The 16,550-nt window shown below is 41.8% G+C and overlaps 1 protein-coding gene across 10 annotated transcripts in view; it reads left to right on the forward strand.

Annotated features, from left to right (window-relative positions):
- The window catches only part of TACC2 (transforming acidic coiled-coil containing protein 2), a 114,734-nt gene that overhangs the window by 67,975 nt on the left and 30,209 nt on the right, over positions 1-16,550 (forward strand). For all 10 annotated transcript variants that reach the window (XM_085229456.1, XM_085229462.1, XM_031554538.2 and 7 more), the window contains 2 exons: positions 8,909-9,066; positions 14,856-16,173. In XM_085229456.1, coding sequence (XP_085085582.1) covers positions 8,909-9,066; positions 14,856-16,173 — 1,476 coding nt within the window. The remainder of the gene's footprint in view (positions 1-8,908; positions 9,067-14,855; positions 16,174-16,550) is intronic.

A 16,550-nucleotide genomic window follows, 5' to 3' on the forward strand; every position in this document is an offset into this window, starting at 1 on the left:
GCTTCTCTATCTGCTTTTGCTTTTTGCTTTGCTTAACACAGCAGTCAAAGTAAGAGCTTGTTAAATTTGAATCGAAGGTGCTCTTTGAGAGGTAATAGGCTGGGAGCTTTTAGGGCTTTTCCAACATGCTTATAGTACACAAAAATTAGTTCAGTTCCTTTGTTTTAAGACCTTACACGGGTAGAGAGTTTTTGTTTGCCAGTATCTTGGATACCATCCATTGCCAATAGATACCATTTCCTTATCCATCACTGATGCTTTGTAAGGATTTGGCTTTGTAACAGACTTCACGTGCTGTCCAGGTGAGAGGCTTTGCAGTGGCAGAGTTTTACCCACAGCTAGAATTTCAGTGCACTTTGCATTTTCTTTGAGGAAGTCTTAGAAAAGGGATCCTCTATGCAAAACAAAACAAAAAGTGCTATTTTTGCTTTAGCAAAACTTGCTACAAAAAAAAAGCAGCGTCAATTCTCATCAGATCCTTAAATGCTTTGAAGCAGCCACCTGAGCTGAGTAGCAGACGATGCGTATGTCCTTTGTACCTGCAGTAGCACAAGAGAGTCAGCTTGGGGGGAAAAAGGTGAATTAGTTTCAGTTTTCCACCACATCTTTGGTGTCTCAGAGGTTTCTTTTAAGGTACTTTTCAGCATGAGAACCTTCACCAGTAGTAACACTTAGCAAGACAGGAAGATTGCTCCTTAGCTCTGGAAAGCAAAGTGAGGGTTGCACTGTAGACCATCTAAAACCTTAACATGTGAAGTGGCATATTTTGGTTTGAGTAAGTATAGATCTCTCTGAAACTGACCTCAGGGTGGTTGTAGGGCTCTCCTTTATTGTTTTTTTTGGAGCTTCCCCACAGTGCTGCTCCTGTCCCAAGCTCTGAGGTCTGACTAAGGAGATAATGAGTGTTTGGGAGCTTCTTGCCTCCCAGAGAAGGAATTGGGGTCATTTCTTCTGGTGAGATGAGAAGTAAACTTTAGAAAAACTAGGTGCTTTGCAATTCTTTGATTTAGATTGAACTGCATGCTTGGAGTTATGCTCAAATCTATAAATAAGGTTTTTTCCTAAACAAAAGAAGCTTGTTTCTGGGGCTAAACGTAGATCAGATGTGAAACCTAGCAGTAGTTGCAGTCAAGCTCCTGCTTTTGCCCTTTGATTTACTTTCAGCACAGAAACGTGGATTTATTGCTCTCGTTAACGGTTCACTGCTCTCATTAAAGATGAGCCCGGCGTTGTGCTGAGTTTCATTGCTCAAGGAGGGGGAGGATGAGCGAGGAATGCGAATTCTTTTGTTTACTCCTGGAGTCCGAGGCCGTTCCCTTGGATCCAGGAACCCAGGCATGGTTTGTGTCACCCAGGTGCCGCTGCCAGCCATGGATGTCACCTTCCTGGTACCACTCCTCACAGCATGGCTCAGTGCAGCCCTATGGCAAAGGACCTGCTGTGTGCTTGTGAGCAGAGAGATGGCTGGGGAAAGCCTGGTTGGATTTCCAAGGTAGTTCCAGCAAACAAAGCCATTTCAAAGGTATGGTTCTGGCTCCCAATGTATTATTGATTATTTTCCCTTGGAGCCTTTGCACAGTGCTGTGCAGCAGTGAGCACGGGCACCTGGCTTGCTTTCTAGGGATGTAGTTAACAAGATGTTGTTTCCTGGATTAAAACCTGAGCGCTCACTACTGAAGACAGAGGAGAGGTATTTGTCATGGGTGTTAAATACTTAAACATCAAATCCCTAGCCTAAGAGAGTGAATGCCAGTGCAGCACTGATTGGAATCTCTATGTATTAACTGATTGTAACTGTATTTGTGGAAAACATTTCTCTGCCTGGATACTGGAGTATCTTTGTATCTTTACTGTTCTCATCCCTTAAGAGATTTAGGTGTTTGAACGTTTTGCAGCCTCTGGTTGTTTAGGGACATGTTAGTGTATGTGCTGGTGTGATGTCTGACGATGACTGTCTTTAATTAAATGGTATTTTCCTCTTGTTCCTTTGAGAATTAAAGCATCTGCCTGCAAGGAGCGTGGAGATTACAGAAGGTACAGATCCTTCAGTTCTGAGCCCTGGTTCTGTAAAGTGTTTTCATTCTTCAGACTGCAGTCAGTGAGAGGGAGAGGCTGGCCAGAAAGAATGGGGATTCATTTCATTATTCATTTCTATCAGTAGCATTGAAAAACACTATTAGATCTCAGCAAAAGCCACAAAGACAGAAATTTTAATGTCATTTAAGGCAATACAGAGAACTTCTTGCTAATCAGTTAGAAAAATGAGTTAAGTAGTTTGAAGTGCTGCTGTAAGCGTGCAGTATTATATCCCTCAATCTTCTCTTTCAGATGTGGCTTCCCACAGCTTGAGACGTTTCTTTCTTGTTGCTGTGTGAAGCAGGAAATGGCTTTTGCTGGGGGAGTGTGAATTTGGTTTCTGCACAAAACGCTCTCGAAATCGCTGAATAAACAAACAGTAAAAGCAGGAGAAATGATTCCTTCTCCCCTTATCAGTTATGGAAAGAGGATTACTTGTAATGCAATGGGTTAAAAAACAGCAATCAGCATTATTTTTTAAGTTGATCGTGCCCTTTTAATTCTCCTCTGCTGCAGTTCTAATCCTGTTCTCTAAATATAATCATCCCATGAAGAAAAATCGGCCTTTTAATAGGAAGCGATTAATGCTTATGGAAGTCATATGTTTCCTTTTTCAGAAAACACATCTCCAAATTGACCTGTGTGGTTTGAATAACACACAGGGTATTGTTTTCCATGCTGAAGTCCCATGTAATGATCAGAAAAAAAGCCATAGCTTTTATTTCTGTTTTCTCACCTCCGCAAAAGAAACACCACCACCAAAACAGGCAGATTCTTGTATCCCAGCTCTGCTGTCTGAGGATGTCTGCAGGTTGGCGTGAAGTGGCTCAGAGAAGTGACACCAGCAGCTGTGCATCACCCAGCAGTGCTTGCTGCTCACACGGATTTCCGCAGGTGTAGCACATCATTACAGCTCTGAGCTGTGCCCAGACAGCAGCAAGCATCCCACGGGCTCACAGTGTGAGGGAGAAGTGAGCGCTGCACAAAGGAGGGATGTGGCTCTGGCTGCTGCTCAGCACACTGCCCTTCCTCCCCAGCATCCCTCAGTGAAGCCTTGTGCTTCTCAGGGCGCATCACATATGGGCTGGGAGATCTCACCTTCAGTGCGAGATCCATTATTTTCCTGGGTAGCCATGTTTGCCACGGGGCTTGGAGGGATATTTGTGCTGAAATCATCTTTAAATCCTTCTCTGGAGAGGAGTGCCTGCCCTGCTTTCTGTACACGTCTGTGTCAATATCAGTTCTTGGGTAATTGCATTGCGCTAAAGTAGGTCTCTGCCATTTCAGTGGAATGGGATTTATTTGATGAAACCTCTATTTTTTAAGTGAGGACTGCAAAGAATGCTTCTGTGTTGCAGCTCAAGCCATAGAATGATCATGTGACATTATCCTGGGCTTAAGCTCCTCTGTTAGGGAACAACCTGCAGTCGACTTTAAGTAATGTTACTTTGCAGTAGAAACTATGAATACAAAGCATAAATCCTTTTTAAACCTCCCAACTTTGATTGCAATAAATGCTTTCACAAAAACCTTTCTTGGATAAAAAAAAAAAAAAAACACCAACAACGCTACTGTCTTTTTTTAGTCGTCCTACAATTTAGTTTGCATTGGGGTTTTATTGTATCTGTAAGACAGCTGGATAAAAAAAAAAAGAAGATGCCAAGGAAATGAACTTAATTAAATGAGGGATATCTTCTCTAAAATTATTCTAAATTGTTGTGGTTCAAGAAGCTGCTGTTCCTATTTTTCACTGAAACATACCCAGTTTGAATGTAAAAACGAAGATCTACAAGACAGCAATGGATGAAATTATTTTCCAGCTATGTAGTCTAAGGTGAAGTGATGCTGTGATGAAATCAGTGTTTTGATTATCAGACTTTGCAAGTGAGAAGCCCATGAAACATTCCATCATTGCTGCAAGGCAGGCGAGAAGCTCAAAGCATAATCTGGTAGGTGTGTGGGCGTGCTGATCCTGTGGGTGCAAGCTAGTAGGGATGCTCCAAGTGGGACAGTGGTATCACACCAGGGTGAGCAGGATGGAGGCTGGGGCAATGGCAGTCTGACTGCAGCCTTCCAGCATCCCCTTCTTGAGACGAGTTTGGCAGCTCAGCTTCTCACACTATAGGCTTGTTGGGAATTTAATTGTAGGTTAGATGGTCGTGTCACCGAGCGTCCTTACAACAGTCCATTAATAGTTAATGGTCAGACATGTCCCAAAAGAAACAGTCTTACAGATGGAGTCTGGTGACATGTAAGTGACACGTCTCAGCCTCCTCCAGTCCCTGACTCGATGTGACAGTCACATCCCACGCTGCCAGCCTTCCCAAGGGGTTGGGGTGGTAAAGGCAGATGGCTTTAAATGATCCCTGTTAAGTCACTGACCCGTGAGTTTTGACAGTCTTGGCTGAGGTTAATGGTTTTGCTCTTCTCTGTGCAAAATGTTTTCGGTGGTATCGGTACTTTTGAATGGGTTTTGAGACATTCAGTCATTTTAATGGTATATTTTGCAAGAGAGAAAGAAAATATTGTTTGTGAGGTTTATGCTCGACACCGTATTTGTGCCATTTTTAATACCACGTGTTTAACAGATCCTTGGATGACAGGTAGGATATTTCAGTAATTCAGGTACCGAACATTATCATCTCGTAGATAAATAACCAGACAAATCTACTAATGTATCTTTCACATCTTCTGTACGTTCCCATACAAATGTACTATTAGCATTTAAAATCTGTAACATTTGATACTCAGCACATGCAGATGTAAAATGCCATAGCTAACAGTCACCATCATAAGAGACATTATTTAGAGTGCTTTGTTAGCCTTGAGTTGCTGAGTAGGCAATTCCATGCAAAAATGGTAGCACATAGAGCAGAAATGTTTTTGATGTTACCCTAACCTCATGCTGGCATGAAACAAGGACTTTTTGCTGTAACCATCCAGAAGTGTTGGTCACTGTGAGTGAGGCATAGGATCTGGTCCACGGCTTCCATTGGTAACTTGGTCTCCAGGAAAGGAATTACTATTTGGGCTCTTTTGTTGTGTTTGAAATATGTGTCTTTTCAGACCTGTCAGTCAGTGCCGCTCTTGCCAGTGCAGTGTAAGTGCCCATTTAAGTAACATACAAAAGAGATTGACCTCAGAAACGTACAGCCAGTCCTACACCCTCGGCTCTGATCTCATCAATAAGGCAGATCTGAATTATTCATGCAGGTTTTATGAGGATCATTTCTGAAAATGATCGATGGAGGTGAGACTACAGAACTCATTCCTCCTTTTTATATCCAGATCATCTCCCAGTGGGATTACAGGAATGAAAACCAAAATTCATCTTCAGCACTAAATTGAGCATTTTAAGAAATTGCTTTCTTTTTTTTTTTTTTTTTTTTTTTTTTTTTTGTTCATTTGGATTCTTCACGTGCTATGTGATAAACTTCAGCAAATACTGACTATCTTAACTTCATGATATTTTAGATGCTTTAGAAGGTTAAATCTACTGGAACCTGTGTGTTGCCATTAAGAATGCAGCTCCAGCCAGTAGCAAAGAATGTGTAGATGTAAACTTGAGGTAGAAAACTGAGACAAAACAGCCATTTCTGTCTCCTCCCCCTCAAGTATTTAGGACTGCATTTGTATCTCAAACAAATCTTTGGAAGTTTTTGCTGCTTCAAGTTGGTCAGCCAGATTAGAATTATGGATATGAGAGGCTTAATGTCTGGGATAGCCCTCTCAGTTTCTCTGTATGCCTCCAAACATCCTGCCCATTGCAATTAGAGGGCAATATTCATATAAGAGCTCTCCAATCAAACTTTGGAATCCTTTATTTTGGCTCATTACTTTCCAGGCACTCTTGTATGGTAATGGAGCACAGTTTGCTTTTGCTGTTGTGTGCATGTCGTAAGATATCCGTGACTTTTTTTAATGTGAGCATGCACTTGCACTGTTTATACTGCTGTAATGTAAATGTTGGAAGAACCTGAGACACTGGAGGATTCCCAGTGACGCAGAAGGCGTTGAAACCATTCTGCTGCAAGCTATTTCATTTTGGCTCTAGGTTGTGGACATCAACTGTGGGTGACCACAATTTGATGGCTGTCATTCTTGAAGAGGGCAAGCGAAGGCAGTGGCAGCAAGTAATCTCATTCTTGCTTACTGGGTGCTTGCCAGCCACAGTGACTAAGGGCTATATTTTGTCCTAAAATAAGGGACGACTTCATAGCATGTGCTTTACAAAAAAAAAAAAAAAAAAAAAAAGGTAAGGTCATTTGTGAGGCTGAGTTTCCACGAGGAAGGTGGCAAAGAAGTCAACCCAAGTTACTCCCCTTGTTTCTTCCTGAGGTTAGTGCAGCAGGCTGGCAAGACCTCCAAGCCTCCAGATGAGAATAGAACTCCTGCTCCCCTGGCTGCTCCTTGGCTCTCCCACCTCTCCCTGTCTGTACCTGCTGTAGACTGTTCATGGTGTTCTGTTGACTGCCTTTCTATTTACTGCTTACTGGTTGTCTTCTAAGAGGTGAAAGAGATGGACTACAAGAATATTTCTAGTTATTTTGTACTCTATTATTATCATCACTTGGTGTCTTCTGCAATCTATATCTTTTTTACCCATTGCATAAAAAACAAAAACAAAAACCCAACCAACAAAAGATGCAGATGTAAGGATACAAAATATACTCTCAAGGCAAGCTCCAGTTGATTACCTAAGCTGGCCATTGCCTTTTGGAACTGTGTGAATGTATATATGTTCCATCATATAGCTCTTAATTCCTTGTTTTCCCAGAAAGCAATTCTTCAGGCTGCGATTCTATATTTGCATGCCCAAGTGATGCATGCCCCCTAAATGATGAGCTGGGACCAACAGTTCTGCATCTCCAAGACCCACGTGTCCCTTCTTACCCTGCCTTCTCCTTGTCTGGAGCTCCAGAAGCATGGTATAGAAGATGAAGCAGGCACTTCCCTTTGGCACAGCCTGCCCACCACTGGGTCTGTGCCTGCCACCACTGGCAGTCTGTTCTACGCTATGAACTTTATGGCAGTGAGGATTTTTTTGTTTTGTTGTTTTTTTGGTGGGTTTTGTTTTATTTTTTTTTCCTGTCTACCCTTTATTTCTGAGAGAAATGATATTATGAATAGAGCTGGCTGAAATATGTAATTTCCTTTTCTCAGGAAATCCTGTTGTTCTGGGAAAATCTTTTGGTATGCTTTAAAAGTACAGCTATGGTCTTAAAAATATCTTATGCAAGAGAGACCATCCAGTATTTTCACTAGGGAAAGCTGAACTGGCTGAACACGGGATCTCATTTTCCTAAGATATGTGGTGTAGACCTTGGAGTGATGTCCTCATGTGTGCTTGCAGGCTTTGTGCTCTCTGCCATATTCAAGGCAATGGCAAAGAACGTTTTTCTGATACTGAGCTTCCTTTCAGATTTCTTTTTTGAATGCCATATTTTGTTGTCGGAATTGCTTCTCATAACAAACTCAGCAGCATTTGAATTATGATTAAGGCATTCTTTCTGGTTACATTGCTGCTTTGCTGAAGTGCATGTGAACATTAAATGTATTGGGTTGGAGTCTTTCCAAGATTATTAAATATTGGCAAAACAAAGATGTGTGCTGAAGCTCAGGTGATAGAGACAAGCTCAAGAGGTAGGAATTGCCCTTAATTCTACTGGTTTGGATGATAACATCATAGGTTTATTTTTATGACAGGAAATATTTCTCTACAAGGTAAATATCAAATTGCCTTTTCGCTTGGTGCTTCAACTTATGAGTTTCCTGAACCATCTCAGTGGAGGTAGGAGAAAAAAAATGTTGTTCTGTTGAATGACTATTGTGTAGCTTTGTTTATGGAAGTTCTTTGTTCTCAGCTCTTCTTAAAATATTTCAATTTAGGGCACGATATGTCTCTGAAGGGATATAATTCACATTGCTGCAGCCTGCCTATTCTCATTCACCCATTCTGTAGCCTGATGACTGTGCACAGTTTAAGCAATGACACAGAGAGGGTTTACAGCCATAGAAAGAATTGACACCCAGACAGTTTTGATGAGCAGTTCTCTAGGAAGTGGTGTAAGCTTCTTATTCTGTGATTGGGGGTTGGTCTCGATGATCTCTAGAGGTCCCTTCCAACCCCTACAATTCTGTGAAGCTTTGGGCAGACAGAAATTTCCCAAAAGGTGAGAAAACCACCCAAAGCATCTGGTTACACCAGGGAGAAGGGTCATGATGTTCTGCAGAGTCCCCTCTGTTGCTCAGGCTGGTGGGGGTGGCAGTGGGGTCTTTTCTTACCCAGCTCACAGGAGATTTCCCACTGTGACAGATTTCAGCAAGTGTAATAGGATGTAAATCCTGTACTTGTACCTCTGCTGACATCGATCTGCTTAAAATAAACATGAGCTTTAATAAAGCGAGCAGAATCCGGCAGCTCTGAGGTATCGTTTGACTTCAACAAAGTGAGAGGAGTCCTCATTGCAGCAGGATGGCTTGTGGGGTGCTTCTGGTTTAATTTCACAGCAGGTTTGGTCCCAGCTGCACTGTCATGCTGAGTGTGGGCAGCCATGGGAGCTGCAGTCCAGCCTTGAAAAGAACTGCTAGAAATGGGCAGATCCCTTTTCCTTTAGGAAACTGTCCATTTGAATGATTGACAATACCAGGACTCAGCACATTTTGTAGCTTGTCTCACCATGTGTAACAAACCTGTGTGTTTACTTTTTGAAAAGGGCTATGGGGAAATTCTGCATTTCCAAATACAACTTGTATCCTCCAAACATGAATCTTCACTCTACTCACTAGTCCTGCCTGTTAAAGGAAACTCTCTCTCTCATGTTTTTCCCAGGAGCTCTGACTCAGAAGAAGCATTTGAGACCCCAGAATCCACTACACCAGTCAAGGCTCCTCCATCACCTCCACAGCCACCACCCGACACAGCAGTAGCCATCGTAGCAGACATAGCAGAGCAAGAAATAAAGCCTCAGCTGCCCCTGGAAGACACAGGTAACAAGCATGCAGTATGGGACAGGTTGCTGCAGGGAAGTGTTTGTGTTAGCAGAGACAAGGAATGGATGCTAACAAAGTGTTTTCTGGAAGATTAATGAGTTTATAATCATCTTTGTCCACTACAGGAGGAAAAACCCAATTGCTTGCTGGAGTAAAGTACTAGAGAATCTGCCGTAACATTTGACAAATAATAAAGAAAAGATGAATTTTCTAGAATATTTTTTTCCATTCCCTCCTCCTAGTATTTTAGGAGCTTTACTAAGAGAGATGCAGGTGCTGTTAACAGTGACAGCTAACAAAATGTCACTTTCAGCTGTCATCTGAAGCAGAACAGAACACAAAGAAGAGTAGAACATTGAACAATAGTAATGAGCTCTTTGGTACAGTATAGGAGTAACAAAGCAGTACACATGAGTGTGTGTGTAATACAGACACATGAAAATGGTGTACACTGATAAAGGAACTTTCAAGAAGAGAATATTGCATTTAAAAAAAACAGAGAAACTTTTGCCTCTGTGTTCTTTGTTCTCCAAATTGAATAATAGAATTTGAAGGAGTAGAAGCACTGTATTAGCCCAAACTAGCTTTGTTTGGGTTATCTGATGTCAGCTGAGCAATTTAAGATTGAATTCCCCATTATGCTGTTTATTGTCCTATCCAAAAGCTAAGTCATCTTGATTACCTGGCTAAACTGTGAAAAGGTGATTTTACTCAAAGCAGACTAAAGCTCACTTGTGTTTCATATGCATAATGGAGGCTTTTGAGCTTTAGTTTCAACCTTAAGGGATATGACAAGTCTTGGAAATATCTTGAGCTATCCTTATCTCTGTCTATCTTTAAAATATTTTTAGGGCTTATTCATGAAGTGCTCTTGAAGATTGTTATGCTAAGAGTTTATAAGAACGTAAAAGGACAAACTGATCCCATAAAATAGAAATGAAATACTGAGATCTAGTGGTTTTTCCTTTACAGTTCCCTCTTCACCGTATCAAATGTTTCTCCATCTTCTTTCCTTTTTCTAATCTTAATTTCCATGATTACAAAATAAGTTAATTGCTGAGAGAACAAAAGAATGCATATGCTAAACAGGATTGGAGCATGTTTTTAATTACTGCAGTAAATTATCTTCAAGCCTTTGATTACGCATGTGCTTCCCTGTCACGTGTGATTCTTTTCTCCCTGTATCCCACATTTCCCCCTCCTTTCTGTCAGATAATCCTGAAGAAAGATAGGAAACTGAATGTATTTATTCACAGCCAAACGTGAGCTATATTAAAAGCCACTGGATGACAGAGAGGAAAACATTTCATTTGCAAATAAGATTTTGTTCATGGGTGGCAAATTACTACAAACTGACGGAGCTCCAAAGTTATGCAATATGCAGTTATACAACAGGGCGATTTATGGGAGAGAAGAAAGATGTGTAATGCAGAAGAAAATCAAATGTAGGAGGGCAACACAAAGCATTCATTTGTTTCTGAAATCTTTAGCAGAAATTAAGAATGTGAAGACTCTAATCTGGGTGTTTGCATGCTTCTTTGGAAATGTGACATTTTAGTTGGACATCTTGTACTTCATAAGCCACCGAGGAACAGTTATCCTGCAGTTCTGTTACCTCTGGGTTGTGCACGTGGCTGCACACAACAGTGAGCCCCTTTCTGGGGTTTAGGAGCAGCTGAAGGAGCGTTTCTCATTGCAGCCTACAGCTCACACAGTAGCAATAAGGAAGACGGGCAGGCGAGGAGTCTGACATGTGGAGCAAGGCAGCAACGGCTGGCCTCGTGTCTTTGTCTTCTGTGGGAGGGGTGGAAGGAGGGAGCACAGTCAGTGCTCGAAGGATTATTTCATGTGTATCTGACAGCAGTTATTGATGCAGACGGTTGCAGTTATCCTGCCTGCTCTCATTAGCGCAACAGCTGGACCCCGCTGCCGGAAAGCCAAGAGGAGAGTTTTTAATTAGAACTACTTCAAAGCTTAATAAATATGATGGGACCAAAATGCAGCTTGGTTCACCTGGCTTCATTCCAGCTCCCAACAGTGTAAGACCTGCCTTGTAGCCGAGCCGGGGGGCTGCGGGTGAGGGGAGAGGGCCAGGGGGCATGGATGGGCTCAGGGAGCAGCACGTGGTGGGAGCTGCAAGTCTTGCAGTCCTTTCTGTTTTACAACCCACTCATCTCCAATGGGAGACCTATCTCCAGTTCCTTCCTGTGCCAGAGGAATGGAAGTCAGCATTTACAGTACAGAGATTATGACCCAGGCAAGAGCAAGCTGAATTTTTGGTATGGAAAACTTTTTTTTTTTTTGCCTCTCCAAGCCTGGCACAGGAAAATTGAAAATAAACTTTATATCTAAATTTTCTCCCGGAATAAATGGCTGGAGTATTTTTACAGCAATCTTAAAAATAGTGCTCCAACTGATTTCATAACGTCAAAGACTTCTCGTAACAAGCAGGAACTTGAAATAAGCGGTGTTTGACTATGTGTGATATTAAGTAATTCCAATTCCTGTGTGCTGTAGGCAAAGTGTACTTGTCTGGTGAGTTATTTCTTTATTACAGACAGTGTGAGTATGTGCTGCATGCATTTTCCAGAGGTTTCCTTTTGCCTCTTTTTCTCAAGGAAGCAGAAATAGAGTTGAATTTCTTCTTGCTTTATTAGATCTGGTCAGGTTTTGTACATCTTTCAAAATAGTGTTTTGCTTTGCTTCCAAGTCAGCAGCATTAAGGCTTTTTATTTTCCAGTCCAAGCCTATTGGATTTCATTCTTATTTTAGAGACATGTCAACAAAGAACAAAACACTCTACTGTCCTAGCATGCAGTGCAGCTCTAGCACTGGAATTGAACATAATTGAAGGGGAAGAGTATGTAAAAGCAGCTGGAACTTCTCGATTCTATTTCCCCAATAGATATTCATTATTCATAAAGAAGCAGTAAAGATTTAGATTCAACAAGCTGGTAGCTGGTGGAGATGCATCATTTCTTTTCTGCTTAAAATATCTTTAAAGCATGTTGGAAGATGCTTCCGTGGTTTTTGGAAGCGTTCCTTCACCTGAGGTAACACTGCCTGTGTTTGGTGCGGATCCCAAGGGCTCACTGCCTGCTTCACAAAGCCTGAGCTTATGTTGGTTTAGGGATTTTTCTTACCCAATCCAGGCAGAGTTCCTCTGCAGTCAGAAAGCTGTCTGCTTGGAAGGAGCAGTGTGTGGACCTTCTTTGTAATAAGGTGAAGTGGGAGCTTTCTTTTGGGATTCGCCTGTTTTTGGGGACAAAAGAGATTTCCCTGCTATCACCTGTGCTCCTTAAAATAATTAGCATCTACCTGTGGGCATCTCTTATGGGTATCATTTGTGTGTGAGTGTCAGTATCTTGCAGTGGGCCCCTAAAAGTCCTTGTTCAAGATGTTATGCTGTTCTCTCTAAGGCAAATCCTGCTTTCTTTTGCATAGTGCATTCCTCTGCCATCAAGCTGTATTTTAATGAAATACTGTAATTAGCAAGACTGTTCTGCTTAATCTTGTGATGTAAGAAAGCAAATGGCACTGTGCTCCAAATATGATTTTAACATCAGGAAAGAATGATCTTAATATGTCTTTGTAGCAGTACAGTGTTGTATTGCTCTGCAATATATACTGTTCACCTCTTCCCCTCCCACATTCCTGCTGCTACCAGGGTGGAGTCGTGTCACTTGTGGTGCTGGAAGAATCAAGCAGCAGCTCTGCATTTCTGCCAGAAGCCCTGTTTTCTCAATTTCACATATTGTTCCACAGAGAAACAATGGAAACGTCACAGCAGCGAGTCGAGCTGCGCTCCGCAGAAATCTGTACTGAGTTTAGTTTGAAGGAAACTGTGAAATAAGCAATTAAAGGGGTTAAAACTCTGCATTATGTGGAGCATGCCGAATCTGAATGCTGCTCTACTGTGAGCATGGAAGGCGTTGTACCTTCATTTGCTGCCGTGATCTGTTCCCAACCTCAGCTGTGCTGCGCCTGTCTTCTACATTCCAAGTCCTGCAGAACACTGATTTTTTTATATATATAAAATAAATGTTTGTACTGACTTTAAACAAGAGACCTCAACCCTAGTGAGGCCTTCAGCATGTGCAGGAATGAAAATAATGTGTAATTTCAGAAGACTGTGTTCAGATCTCTCTTTTATTTCATGCTGACCTAGATTTGGGCTCTGCTGACTTGTTAGAGCTATGCAAGTGCTTATTGCAGTGTATTCCTGCTAAGTGTCTTCCATTCCATTTTGATGTAAAATGCACAGATTAGTATAACGTGTGCTTTTATGACACTGTTTGAGTCTGACCAGTGTCAGAAGTGAGAGATGTGTGTGTGAAGCTCAGCAAATTGTGTTTAATTAGTGACCTTTCCACCAGACTGAAACCACGGGCACCCCAGGGGAGATGAGGGAAATAATAAAATGTCCTGAAGTACTGCCAAGTTAATAGCATTCATTTCAGAAAAAACAAAACAACCACAGTAAAACAATGTTTTTAATTCATGTAACTCAGTAAAATCCTATTCCTCAAAGACAATCCATCTTACTGTCATTCCTTTGAAAATGTCTGAATATACTTCATGCTGCTCTAAGGAAATGTATCCAATTCCCTAAAGTTTCTTCCGTTCTCAGCATCCTTAAACAATTTCTATATGGACAGAAAATTTCCACTGAAATAAAGAAAAAATGTTCATCGTCTGTTCATCGTCCAGTCATGGCTTCTAACTAAAAGTACTTACTGATTCTCTGCCCGTATTGCTTTTATGGAAAAGATTAATGAACGGAGCTGGGCAAAATGGAAATTTGTTTTGCAAAACGTGTAGGACTGAAGTGAAAAAGATGCGTAGAAGTTTTGCTGAAATCACTTAAAGGTGAGCAAAGAACTCATTTGAAGTTGACAGCATGAAAAATGCTGTGTTGTTCAATAGAAAAAAAGTGTTTTCTTTCAGTGCTCATCAGCAAGAGCTCAGCTGCTAAGTACAGACGAGCCAGCTAAGCATAGCCTGGGTGGGGAACTGAAGATTTCTGAACTCTGCACACCTTGGCTGTGATACATGCACGTTGGTGGAGGTGGCAGTGAGGTTCAGACACAGAACAGTGCAATAGCAGCAGGAGCAACCCATATTCAGGATCAGCAAGGCATTTTAGTAATGAATTTTCATGAGATAGAAGGCAGAAATCTTAATCGTTATCTTAATCCTTTCTTACTTTTGTATTTTCTGTCCTTTTGATATACACTGTGTTTGTCTGTTTTGTCCAATATAATTGTTCAACAGAACTTTTTAGGATTCTATTCAGCAGGCAAATGCTTAGCTACAATGAAAAGATGCTCTGTTGGACAGTTCTAGAATATAATTTTCCCTTCATCATTGAATTAGACTACCCTTTGAGAAATGTTCTGAATAATCAGTAGGGAGCATGTAATGGTCGTTCTTATGGAAGATATGCAACTGAGAATATTTGTAGAGTTGTCTAATTGATTTCTTTTTTAATCTTTAACATAATCTGTTTCATACAGAATTCTTAGTGATTGATGTCCCGTTATAAACTTGGTATTATGAGGTCAAAGTGGAACGTATTGACTGCTTAGGGCAGACAGGAGCAGCCTTGATGTCTCGTGGAGAGGAAGCTATGTGCCATTGTTTTTTCCTCTGGGAAATTAGTAAAAATAGAACATAGGAAACAAAACTTAATATGAACATGCAGTTGCTGAAGCACTGGCCAAATTGTAAGGGAATTTATTGTAAAGGGACATTAGAAATTCACTGTTTTCTGTTTGTTTCCACAGGATTACCTCCTGAAACTGTTCCTGTAACTGATGTGTCACACAGTGAGACAGTTGAAGAAAGCCCTTTCCGTCCCCCTTGCCATTCTTTTTCCACCGTCTTCGATGAGGACAAGCCAATAGCCAGCAGTGGAACTTACAACTTGGACTTCGATAACATTGAGCTGGTTGATTCTCTCCACGCCTTAGGGCCGAGCTCTCCAGAATTGAAGAGTCGTGACCCCAAAGCGAATGTTCGAAGAAAATCTACTGATTCAGTGCCAGTTTCCAAATCTACGTTATCTCGGTCTCTTAGCTTGCAAGCTAGTGATTTTGATGGAGCATCCTACCTTGGCAACAGTGAGACATTAGCGCCGACAGCAGATGCTTATGGTACTGGTTCAAGCAGTGCTTCCAGTACCCTTAAGCGAACAAAGAAATCCAGGCCCGCTTCCTTAAAAAAGAAACAGCCAGCAAAAAAATCCCTGGATGCTCCGCTGGTGAAGGAAGCGCCACAAGAGCCTCCTGACCTTGGCCAAGCAGCTTCTGCAGGTGAGGAGAAACCAGCACCTGAAGCAAAAGCTGACTCAGTAAAACCCGAGTATACTGACCCTTCTAAAACCTCTGCTGAGAAACAGGAGGCCTCTGCTGTGCCTGAGGGATCCTACCCTTTGGATCCAGATAATTTGGAAGGGATTAGTGCTTTTAGCACTGGAGGCAGCAAAGTGCAAAACTCGCCCCCTGCCAATAAGAAAACACTACCTCTTACACCTGCACCGGAGGCTGGGGAGGTGACTCCGTCGGACACTGGGGGACAGGAGGACCTTCCAGCCAAAGGCGTTGCGGTGAGGCTGGAATTTGATTATTCGGAAGAAAAAGGGATTGGTGAAGAGCAACAGGAGAGCACTCCTCCTCCTAAAAAAGCAGGTAAAAAGCCTGGTGCTAAAATGCCACTACGGAGGCCAAAGACTAAAAAGCCAGTGGAAAAGCTTGACAACGCTCCGACCACACCGACAAAGACACCCACTGATCCAAACGAAATCCCTATCACAAAAGGATCTTACACTTTTGATATTGATAAGTGGGATGATCCCAATTTTAACCCGTTCTCCTCTAGTACAAAAATGCAAGAATCTCCCAAACTGCCTCAACAAACGTACAGTTTTGAGCCAGACATGTGCGAGGACTCCATTGACCCTTTCAAGTCTTCTTCTAAGATTGCCAACTCACCCACTAAATCTCCAGCCTCCTTTGAGATACCAGCCAGTGCCAACGAAACAAACGGAACTGATGGAGACAACTTGAATAAACCCGCAAAAAAGAAGAAGACGCCACTAAAGACGTAAGTTAAAGGGCTCAGATGTTTGTGGATTTGAAGCAGCACACTCCTACCCATAGCGTAGTTAGAGCAGTTTTGTCTTTGACAAGGGAAAGGAAGATGCTGTTGAGTGCTGTTTACTGGACTCATGTCTGTACACGCTTTCCCTCAGCCTGTTACCTTGGTAGCTTGGCATTTCCAGATCAAAAGGGAGAACCAGCAGTGAATCAATCCTGATGAGGTCGCTGGTCCGAGAATTGAGTTTTTGAATTTTGGGGTCCAGTGTAGCTTTGAATCTGATTAAGTCCAAATTTTATCAATTTTGTGTCAAATTTTTTGGTGAGCTCATTTTGGAATTTGAAACTGTTTAAGATGATTCACGCCAGTCAAGAGTATTCTAT

The sequence above is a fragment of the Meleagris gallopavo genome, chromosome 8 (assembly GCF_905368555.1).
Source record: "Meleagris gallopavo chromosome 8, MGAL_WU_HG_1.1, whole genome shotgun sequence".
Lineage (NCBI taxonomy): Eukaryota > Metazoa > Chordata > Aves > Galliformes > Phasianidae > Meleagris > Meleagris gallopavo.